This window comes from Hibiscus syriacus, unplaced genomic scaffold (genome assembly GCF_006381635.1).
Source record: "Hibiscus syriacus cultivar Baekdansim isolate YM2019G1 unplaced genomic scaffold, ASM638163v2 tig00112383_pilon, whole genome shotgun sequence".
NCBI classification, from domain to species: domain Eukaryota; kingdom Viridiplantae; phylum Streptophyta; class Magnoliopsida; order Malvales; family Malvaceae; genus Hibiscus; species Hibiscus syriacus.
Window position 1 is genome coordinate 1,609,252 of NW_024063319.1, and position 11,870 is coordinate 1,621,121.

At 34.8% G+C, this 11,870-nt stretch overlaps 1 protein-coding gene across 1 annotated transcript; it reads left to right on the plus strand.

The window, feature by feature from the left end:
- The first annotated feature begins 2,389 nt into the window (after positions 1-2,389).
- On the plus strand, positions 2,390-8,296 carry LOC120178955 (DNA (cytosine-5)-methyltransferase DRM1A-like). The gene is made up of 3 exons (XM_039184706.1): positions 2,390-2,597; positions 8,057-8,118; positions 8,186-8,296. Exons 1-3 carry the CDS (start codon positions 2,390-2,392, stop codon positions 8,294-8,296), a joined length of 381 nt encoding a protein of 126 aa, XP_039040637.1.
- The last annotated feature ends 3,574 nt before the right edge of the window (positions 8,297-11,870 follow it).

Genomic DNA, 11,870 nt, shown 5'->3' on the forward strand with positions numbered 1-11,870 from the left:
AACCTTACAACTCCCTCAAGAATATACCCCAATTCTTGAGAACACTCTTTTCTCAAAGAGAAATACAAATTTGCAAACTTACAAGAAAAACCTCACAAGGCAAATATGTTTGCACAATTCTAGAACAAAGAAAGAACACTCAAGAATAAATACAGTTGAGCACAATAAGTGTTCTTAAAAGAAAAAATGAATATTGAATGAAAAATAGACTTGAAATGCTCAAACTTGAGGTTTGATGCTTTCTCTTTGATTCTCTCTTGATTCTAATTGCTTGATGTTTCTTGTTGTTGATCAATGGCTTCTAAGCTTGCTTAAATACACCTTGAATCACTTATGAACATTAGAGATGATTAGAGAAAATAATATAGCCGTTTTAGTGTGAAAAATAAAATAGTTTGGAGAGTGGGGGGAATCGGTACCCCCTATGGGGAATCGATTCCCTAAGTGTAAAATTCAAATATTTCGACCGTTATACAAGAGGGAATCAGTACCCCCTGGGGGGGAATCGGTTCCCTCCGAGCATACTGGAATTCTTGGAGCCAAACCATTCAGGGGGGAATCGGTACCTCCTTAGGGGGGGATCGGTTCCCTCTGAGCAATCTGGAATTTTTGGCTTTGAAATGATTTGAAATACTTTGTAAAATTATTTTGAAATTGTTTTAAGATTAAAACTTAATTTTACACTTGAGTAAGGATTAAAAATGATCTTTAAAAGATTTGGAGTAATGTTTTGATATTCGAATAGTTATATCGAATATACTTAGAAAATCATTTGGAAAATCTTAAAATTCATTTAACTTAATGTGTTATATCGAAATATCAAAATGTTTTCAACACTCATCAATGAAGCTCTTTGCATAGTATTCAAAACTTTTGTATGATGTTACAAGACCACTTGAGAACAAAACTCAGTGGGAATACAATTGGGATGCTGGTGTGTTTTATGACCAAAAAGTTAGTCAAATTCACAAAATATGATAGTGTCGAATTGAATAAGAGATACCAACCGATCTTGTTATTATCTCATGCAAGGGCAAGTGTGATACCGATCACGTTTTCTTCCATAATGAGTGTTGTAGGAAGTAGAAACACATCTGTTATAGGAGCCATGTACAGAATGAGGTCCATGGAATTATTGTTGTTGTAGATGAAACACACATGATAAAACCAAATAGATGAAAACTCAGTTCACCCTGAATGGCAATGATAACCCCAATAATAATGGGAATAAGAGTAATATACATAAGCTGAGCTTCTCTCTTCAATGTCATCAAGTAGGCGAAAACTGTTGTGAAAAACGGCTTCGTAGCCTCAACAACATGATTGAAACTAACCTCCAGGAGCCTCAAAGAAATATTTCCAATCATCACCGACACACAAAAAACCAATTTTAAAGCCGAGATCTTGAGGAACTGAACCCTGGATCAACTGTGATGTATCTTTAACAAAGGACACGCTGTCATGTGACACATGGTTAAGAAGATTGGGTATTTCAAACCATACTTGCTGAGTAGATATTTGTTCAACAACAGGACCCTAATGTAACTGCCTGATGAACGAAGCAATTATGTATAGTTAACTTCACTGTCACTGTTTCACCATTTTCATTCTTCATTCCTTTTTGTCTTATTGGAAATATTTGCTCAAATCAATGATATTTCCATAAGATGATATATGCCTTCAGCATGGCCCAGTATTTGCTGATATGAACGTTCAAAATGTATCAACATTCCTAATTCTGATTGAAATAGGCTTTCAGGATGCCCCACATTTGCTTCTTATTAATATGAGCTTTTAAAAATACATACTAACGTGGGCCTTCATAATGCCCCACATGGATCTGTCTGAAGTGACCTTTAAAATGCCCCAACATTTGCAGATGCGTTCAACATTACTTCTTGCTGAGATGAGCCTCCAAAATGCTAAAATATTCATATTTTTGTGAGCCTTCAAAATGCCCCAACGTTCTATTTCTGGTTTAAATGTGCCTTCAAGATGTCGCACATTGATCTATCTGAATTGAGCCTTCAAAATACCCCAACATTCTAAATTGTAAGGCTTACTCTCAATGTTTGTTTGATTTGAATCTCATGATCCCCAAGAGGTCCAATTTTACTAATGCCCCATTGAGGGTACTCGTGGCTCTATTCGTGCACAAATCTGTTAATCTTGAATGCTCTCATTATGGTGTCACTAAACAGCGGTGTTGTTTTGTAACTTGAGGGATTTTCTTCATGTGGTCCCAAACTTAAGAAGTAATCAATCATTCAGATGTAAATGTCTGAGATATGTGCCTCTTCTGAATGAGGTGCCCATTTTTTTAGATCTGGAGGGATCTAGTCTGACAGAGTGGTATAAATCGATTGATAATCCATTCCAGGTCGACACAATGGCTTATCATCTTTCGGTTTTAAAAGACATGTTCCCCAGGGGTATCAATGTTCTGTCTCTTTTCTCTGGGATCGGTGGTGTAAAGATTTCCCTTTACCGGCTCAGCATACCTTTAAAAGCAGATGTGCAAGAACTGAATGATGATCGGTTGGAGCAATTGATAAGTAGATTTGGTGGATTTGCCCTTGTTTTTGGTGGCATCTCGTGTAACAACCTTACCCGAAGAAATAAACATCATCGGGATAAACTCGACGATTTTTTTGTGGGCCTTTTCTTGCAATGGCTGCTACAGCGACTGCCTTTTCTGTTTCTCCAAGATACGCACTGCCATATCCCACTCTTCCCGAAATATGAAAATGTTTAGTTGATGATAAAACTGGTTATCTCTACTTTTGGAATCATGTAACCAATATTACCCAATATGAAAAGTCTATAAGTGTAGAATTTGTTCCAATGTCAAATTTAAGTTCATCAATCTTTTGAAGGACATAACGGATATAATCCTGACAAAGAAAATGATCGGCATGGAAGAAGTAACAATGATGTATCAAGGCTTGAGCCAACATCACGATATAACTAGAGTGCAAGTGGTGGACTTGTTCATTCCTATAACACATCTAATGGGACTTATAGCTCTGTGATTGGAGGATATGTTAGGAGACATGGATTGATGGCTGGGGAAAATAATTTTTCTGTTGATGCTTATCGACCTCAGCATGAGATGAGTGATAATAATTTTTGATGAATTGCTAATAATGGCACAGGAGAGCGTCACAAGTTCAATTCTCCAGACTTTCTGGCTTCTTGGACCACTTGCTTTCAAGAATGTTTCATCATTCTGGCCTTGCTTATTCTTTTTCTACAATAGAGGTAAAATAGGAAACAATTTACTTCAAGGACCTTCCTCATTTGAGATTGTCCTGTTTGAAAATGTTTTATTCTCCTTTCTTTATCAAATAATGAAAGAATTTTGTAAAGTATTGTTTCGTACAGGTTCACAATAGAATCAAATCATAAACAACGAGTTTAATGAATATCAAATAAATCAACTACACTTTTAAATAATAAAAATATAGTCCTATGGAAAATGTCAAAATTATTGACTGATTTAAGGTGTAGGTTAATTTTGGTAAAGTAAGGTCTCTCAGGTTGATCCAACATATATGTCTCTTTGAGCGTCCATTAACTTGAAGAAATGGTTTCTATATTCATCTCATAGAGATACTTCTTGGCTCCAGATTCTCAGAAACGTCTTTGGGATGTGTGGTGCTTCATCAAGAGCTTAAGATCGTCTCTTATGTCGTTGTTGCACCATTCGATATTCGAGCCGCCTTTTTAGGTTTTTGACTCGAGTCCTCCTTTGGTTTCAAGACGTTATTTAGAAATTTTACATCTTGAACCCCCCTTTTATCATTTTTTATATCATGCATTAAAGATTTTAAAAACCAATTTTTGCAAAAAAAATCAATCTTGAGAGGCAGAATGAAATCTGAAGATAGTCTTTTTCACATAGAAATCCATGTATGATTAGAATGGACTTTTCAGGTACGTAACGTAGGTCAGGGCTTATGGTTATGAAAGAAAGGGATAAAAAAGGCCCAAACAAATGTTTAAGAGTAATTGAACCAATGATCAATTTATTCTGATGCCTTCAATCTTGCATTGCTTGACTTGGATCTGCTTTGCTATTTGTCATTCTTCTTTTGGATCCTTCTAGACTGTCAATTTTTTAGTTAATTTCCATTTTCTCATATCTTCATCATTTTTTTGCTCTTCTTGTTGAATATGAATCTTTGAACTAATTGCACTTGATCAACCTTGTAGCTTGAGGCTCAATGAGTCACCCATCTTGATTCAAATTTTTTTCTTTTCTTTTTCATCCTTTTTCTTTTTTTTCTTATGATAAATGAGTATAGGACTTCAATTGCTTTGAGAACCTCATTTTCCTCTTGTATTTCAAAAATTCTTTCATCTTGTATGGATTTGATCTTCAAGCACTTTGTATTTGACCTACCTTGTAGTTCAAAACTCTCTTTATTTTATGAAGATTTGCCTTCGTAATAAAATTAGATTGACAATCTTTATTCCTTTGAGCAGATATCCTTCTTCTTGCCCCCAATGTGAATGGTGATCATTGGTTAGGGTTGAATCAGAAAAAATAATTTAGGCTCAAATGGGGAATACAAAGGATATATATTTGAAAGGATAAATGAAACAATGCCATTCGTCATCTCATACACAGATATCTGTAAAAAGAGTTATCCCCAGGGGGATGAATATTTGGGATTAACATTTATTTACATGAAAACAATTTAATTAATGCATGATATATTTATCTAAAACAATCTTTTTTTCTTCTTCTTTGAGTATGCCCCAATCACTCGAAATTATCTTCGGTAAGTTGATCCATGATGCCTCATCTCGTCTCCTATTGCAGGAAGATTTACGGATAATTGAAAGTTTGGTTCTTTTGAGGTCTTTTGGTTTATGATGGTTTTGTATTTGGAAGGACAAATGTGCGACTTTTGAAGTCCTGTATATGGTGGAATGTAGTGTTACAAACAAATCAAATCTACCCAAGAAGGTAAAATCTGGATTTGGTGTCTCAAAAACAGGTAGAGGCATTATTTCTGAGTCTTAGATAAATGTATGGTCAAGATTTGGTTTTAGTAAGGGTCAAGTAATTGGCATTGGATGGGATATGGAAGGAATAATTTTATCACTTGCCAAAGATCTATAATTCTTGAAAAAGAATATTTAATCTACTTGATACTCAAAAATTTCAAGATTAAAGTTTGATTATTTTCTCATAACCATAAAAACAACAAAAATTTATTTATCACAACAAGGCAGAGAAAGGAACAAAAAACAAGTTCAAACAAGATGCTGAAAATAGAAAGGTACTACAGTGGTAGATAACAACTTCCACTTATTTATTTATAATGTGCCCCATTATTCCTAGAATGTTGGGTTTATAATTGGACCATAGTCTTTGTCCTCACTTGTCCCCTATCTTTTGATCATTTCTCTTATCTGGGATCGTTTAAATGATTCCTCAAACGCACCGATCTCTACTTCTTTCTTAGTAGCTTTTTGGTCAGATCTCATCTCCTCGTTTATCAGTTGGAAATTGGGCTCAAACAATTCTCATTGGTGACAATAGCTTTGTCCTGATTCTGAACACATATTGTAGTTATGATGGGCGTAGTATTCGTCATGTTCTCTAAACTGCCCAAAGCCCCACTCGTCCTTAGGAAGTCTGATATGGGTGTTTGAGATGTTTTCATGGTTGCATCATCCCAGTTTATTTTTAGACCTATGGGCCAATCTCGAATTACATCCATGAGAACCTTTTTGCTTCGATTTCTTTTCCCATTTTCTTGCATCTGATATTCTTCGCAAGTTTTGATCACATTAATCTCTGTTAAGGCAATAATTTCTGAGCATTGTACCTTAACCCCTTCTTTTACCCTGCACTTTTGAATTGCTTGCTCTAAAGGATCTTGGAAATTTCCCTCAATGTTACTAGGAACCTTAGCTAAACAATTTGGAGTTCCAGTCTCGTTTATCCAAGGAACCTCCTTATAGGTCCACTTTTCATTTGGAGGCCACTGTGGCTGAACATATCATGGAGTAATTGCTAAGAGCATTTTTTAATGCAAATTTTTACTCGAAAAGTGGAAGGGAGGGAATTGAAAACCCTGTATATTCATTTTCTTCTTGATCAGCCTTTGATCCTTTTCTATACCCATTTTCTTTGGGTAAAGCTTATCTTTCACAAGTGAACTTTTTTGTTTCATTGATTCTTCACTAATCATCAATTCACCAATGCCCCCTGGGACCAAATCTTGAAGATGTCTTGAATTACCATGCTCTCTAATAGGTTCTTGATCATCAGACAATATCACCTTGAACACATCATTATCATTCATAACCTCATTCACAGTCTTCACAACGAGACCCTCTAATGGTTTCTCTCTATGGAAGGTAATGTGAATGAATAAATGGTTTTTATTGAAATGTTTTGGGAGTCGCCATCGAACCTTTTGATTTAGGTAGGTCGAATACATAAAATCATCTTTTAAAAGAGTTTTTAAGAAAACATCAGTTAAAAGATAAACCGGTCTGCGTTTAACCAAAAGTTCTTTCTTTTTAATAATAAAAAGGGATTCGTGGTCGGTTATATTTGGGAAAGGATAGTCACCCCCACAATGCCCAAAATTGGTCCATTTCGATTATAAATTCTCTCTATTAGTAGAAATTTAAGAATTATGATGTAAATTTAATTTATGATCCTCTTATTTCAAATTTATTAAGATAATTCTAAGAAAATATATTAAAATATAAAAGTATATATATATATATATATATATATTTAAGTTATTATAATCATGATATTTATTCATTTTAAAAATATCAGAAATGAACATCTAGTTGCTTTAAGACATCCCATTTCTTAATATTAAGAAATAAATAAATATTAATAAAAAGATAATAATTTTTCCTAAAAATAATAAAAATGAAGTAAATATATATATATATATATATATATATATATATATATTTATAAATAAGATATTTATTTATTTTAAAATACCAGAATAGGACGTCTAGTTATTTTAAGACCGCCCTTTCTTAATATTTAAAAATAAATAAACATTATTATTAAATCAAATATATTTATAAGAATAAAATAATAATTAATATTTAAAGTATTAAATTAAACATATTGATATAAATAAAAATAAATTGCAATTAAACATAGAATTAAATAAAACAATGACAAAATAAAGAAAATTAAAATTATAGCATTAACATATAAAACAAATAAAACTTATGATCTAAAATAAAATTATTAACAAATTAGGGATTAAGATGTAAAATATATAAATTGAGGGCCTAATTTGAATTATCACAAAAATATAAGCAATAATAGTGTAATTTAACCTTAATTATTAATCGATGATTAAAATAATAATTATTAAAACCTAAGGGACTAAATCTATTATTTACCATAAATATATATAATTATGTCAGGGACTAAATTATAATAAACCAAACTTCAAATATCAAATTAAAAGGTTCAGAATTTGATTTCAGTGACTAAAATGCAAAGTTACAAATCTTTAATGGTTGCGGGTATGATTTACCCAGGAGAAAAATTACACAAGCATCCCTCCCCAAAACGACGTCATTTGGAGGAGGGTATTAATACCTATTTAACCGGCCAAAATGGTCGGTTCTCTTCATTTTTCCTCTTTGGTTATCTCTCTAAAGGGAAAGAACCTCTCCCCTCTCTCTATCTTCCCTCACCGGAGGGAATTCCGACAGCCGCCGGCCACCGTGCTCCGGTGTTGGTCACCAACGGTGGTCGGAATTTAGGAAAATAACCCCAAATTTCCCTCTTTCAACTCTAAGGCCGAATATGGCCTCCCTTTGTTCTAAAACTACCTCGATTAATCTAGATCTAAAAGAAACCGATGGCTTTACCTTCGGTTATATGGTGGTTTTAGCGACGTTCGGGCTTCCGATGGTAGAAAAGGCTTCAAGGGTAAGTCTTTCTCTTCTTTTTTCCTTTGTTATTTCTGAATGGTTTCTTGTTGTTGGGTATTTTGCTTGCTGTCGATGGTCTCTCATTCTTGCCTCTGTTTTTTTTCTTTCGCAGGTTTAGTGGTTTTTATAACCACCACCAAGCTCGCCTTGGACTGGATAATAGAGGTCATTGCGGTGAGTCACCAAACTATGTGGTGACTCACCATAGGGCATTGACTTAGGTGGCCATCTGGCCTTCTAGAGACTTCAGCGAGGCTGGCATCGTGGTAGTAGCAGCGTCGGTAGCGGCTGTTTGGACCATCTGGCAGTGGAGGCATCGGCTGGAATGGCTTCAGAGGCGGCGGTGGATTAGATAAGGTTGAGAACCCCTAGTAGAAATATGAAAACCCTAATTGGGTTTTGGATCTATTGGGCCAGATCTGGGTTGGGCTTGTATCTCTTTAGGCTTTCGGGTTTGGGCCTGAAATGTATTTAATAATAATAATAATAATAATATATTATTAATAATAATAAAAAAAGTAAAATGAAAAATTAGTGTTTATAGATGGAAAAACTCATTTCTATAATTCCTACAACCTTACACTTACATAACCTACACTTCCCCTCAAACTGGTGTATATATGTTGTATATACCCAGTTTAAATGACAGCTCATCGAAAGTCACTCGTGGAAGGGCTTTGGTGAAGATATATGCCTACTGTTTCTTCGTCGGAATGTACTGCATTTTTGCAACTCCATTGTTGACCTTATCGTAAATAAAATGTATTTTTATCTCAATGTGCTTCATTTTATCATGTTGCACTGGGTTTTTTTCTAGATGACTGACTGTCACCAAAAATCTCAATTATTCTTGTCATATAAGTCCAAAACTGTGATCAGTCTTTTAATCAACATCCCTTCACATATTCTTAGAGTCATTGCTCTAAACTCTGATTCCTTATTACTTCGAGAGACAACTACTTGTTTTTTACTTCTCCAAGTCACCAAATTACCCCAAACATAGGTACAATAGCCATTAACTGACCTTCTATTAGTTAATTCACCTCTCCAGCTTGCATCCGTATAAACCTTCACTGTTATATCTTGATTTTTTCTAAATATAAGTCCAGCTCATGTGGTAAACTTCAAGAACCTTAGAATTCTATTAACAGCTTCCAAATGTTCTTCTCGAGGATCACTCATATGTTGGCTGACAATGCTCATTGAGTATGCAATATCAGGCATGGTCAGTGAAAGGTATATCAACTTCCCAACTATCCTTTGGTAGGTTTCCTTGTTTACTGTATTTCCAGTCCATTCTTTGCTAAACTTCAAGCTTGACTCCATTGGAGTTTCAACTAGTTTGCAGTCGAGCATCCCAGTTTTTGCAAGAAGATCCAAAACATACTTATGCTGGTTTATGACCAACCCTTCCTCGGACCTTGCGACTTCCATACCCAGGAAGTATCTCATACTCCCTAAATCCTTGGTTTCAAACTCCTTTGCAAGATCCATCTTTAGCTTTTCTATTTCTTCTATATTACTGTCAGTTATAATCATATCATTTACATAGACAATTAGGAGGGTTATCTTACAACTCGGTGTAATTTTTCTGAATAATGTGTGATCCACTTGGCTTTGCTTGAAACCATTCTGTGTCATAGCCTTAGCAAATCGATCAAACCAAGCCCTAGGAGACTGTTTTAAGCCATATAAGGATTTATTGAGCTTGCACACAGTTTTCTTAGTAACCTTTCCTTCTAATCCGATGGGACCTCCATGTATACCTCTTCTTCAAGGTTCCCATTCAGAAAAGCATTCTTTATGTCCAGCTGATGCAATTTCCAGTCCATGTTAACAGCTACTGATAACAATATTCTGATGGTATTCAATTTTGGAATTGGTGCAAAAGTCTCCTAGTAGTCGATGCCATAGGAATGAGAAAAACCTTTAGCAACCAGCATTGCCTTGTATCTTTCTACACTCTCATCTGAATGATATTTGACTGTGAATATACACCTGCATCCAATAACTCTCTTCCCTTCTGGCAAATCTGTCAAACTTCGTGTCTTATTCTTTTGCAACACTTTTATCTCCTCTTCCACAACCTTTTTCCACTCAAGAGATTGAAATGCTTCTGTCAGATTTCATGGGATTTTCACACTGTTAATGCTATCAGTGAAGTCCCTAAAATTAGACTGTAATTTTCCATATGCAACATACTTATTTATGGGATGAGCATTGTATTTTCTTACCCCCTTCCTAATAGCAATAGGAAAATCATCAAGATCAACAACAATAACCTCTTGGGAACCATCATTACCTTCTATTTCAGCTACAATAGGATCCAAATCTGGTTCTTGGCAAATGTTAGGCTGACTGATTTCTCTAGCAACAGCTTTCCTTCTTCTTGAGTAAATAATGAGTTGCTTCGGTTGGGGAGTTATGGTTTCAAGGTCATTGTTAGGTGCATTTTTTGTAGTGGTGGAAGGTGTTTTGCACGGACTAGATTGCTGAGATAGGGAGGAAGGTAATTCATCAGAGTTATTAGGTTATTCCCATCACCCTCACTAGGAACTGAGACATTGCTAGCCTGCTGTGGAGAGACAGTAATAGGTAAAGAAATGATAGGATGTAAAGAAATATTGGTTTGAATAGGTTGAAATTCCTTGTAACTCTCCCCCTGAATTTATGTTCCTGAAAAATAAGGTTGGTTTTCAAAAATATATAACATCAAAGGAGACATATGTCTTTTTTATGGAATGTGAGTAATACATGTAACCCTTCTGACTTGAAGAATAGCCCAAGAACACACACTTTATGGACCTAGGATCTAATTTGCCTCTGTTGTGGATATGAACAAAGGTTGTACACCCAAACACCTGAGGAGAAAGACTTGAGTTTAAATGTTTAAAATGGGGAAAAACTGAAACAGAACCTTAGTAGGAGTTTTGAGACCTAAGGTCTTACTTGGCATTCTATTGATGAGGTAAGTGGCTGTAAAAAGAGCTTCCCTCAAAGATACTTATGAGCATTAGCAGCAAACATAAGAGACCTAGTAACCTCTAGAAGATGTCTATTTTTCCTTTATGCTACCCCGTTTTGTTAAGGTGTGTTGACACAAGAAGTAAGGTGAACAATGTCTTTTTTCCTTAAAGAAATACCCAAGAGTTTTATTCAAATACCCACTCCCATTGTCACTCCTTAGAATTTTGATTTTTATTTCAAATTGTCTTTCAAATTTTTGATAAAAACTTTTAAAGAGAGACTCAACCTCAGACTTTTCTCTCATTAAGGATACCCATGTTGTCCTAGAGTAATCATCTATAAAAGACACAAACCACTTATACCTATAAATACTTTTGATATAAATAAGGCCCCAAATGTCACTATAGATGATAGAAAAATGTGATGTTGGTTCAAATTTGGCTGCAATATATGGTTTTCTGGTGCGTTTGGCTATTTTACAAATTTCACAGGAAAACAAAGATGTATCTTTATTTATAAATAAGTTTGGTAACAATTTGGAAAGATAGAAAAAACTAGGATGACCTAATCTAGAGTGCCATAACATAATTTTATTGGTATTGAGATCAGAAGATAAAATTGGTTTCCTAAGAGAACTGGATAAGACATGATTTTGAGATACTCAACCTTCAAGGGTGTACAATCCTTTGCCCAACCGAGCACTACAAATCACCCTCTTTGAGCCCTGTGTCTGAAAAATACAACCACCAGTACATAATACACCATTACAACCAGAATCTTTAACTAATTTGCTGACTGGCAACAGATTGCATGCAAGTCTAGGAACATAGAGGACATTATGAAGTAGTAGATTTTTGTTTAATGTAACAGAACCACTCCTTTTTACTATAGTGAGAGATCCATCTTCTATTATGATAGAAATTGGTAAGTTACTTTCACTATATTCCTCCAAGAGATCA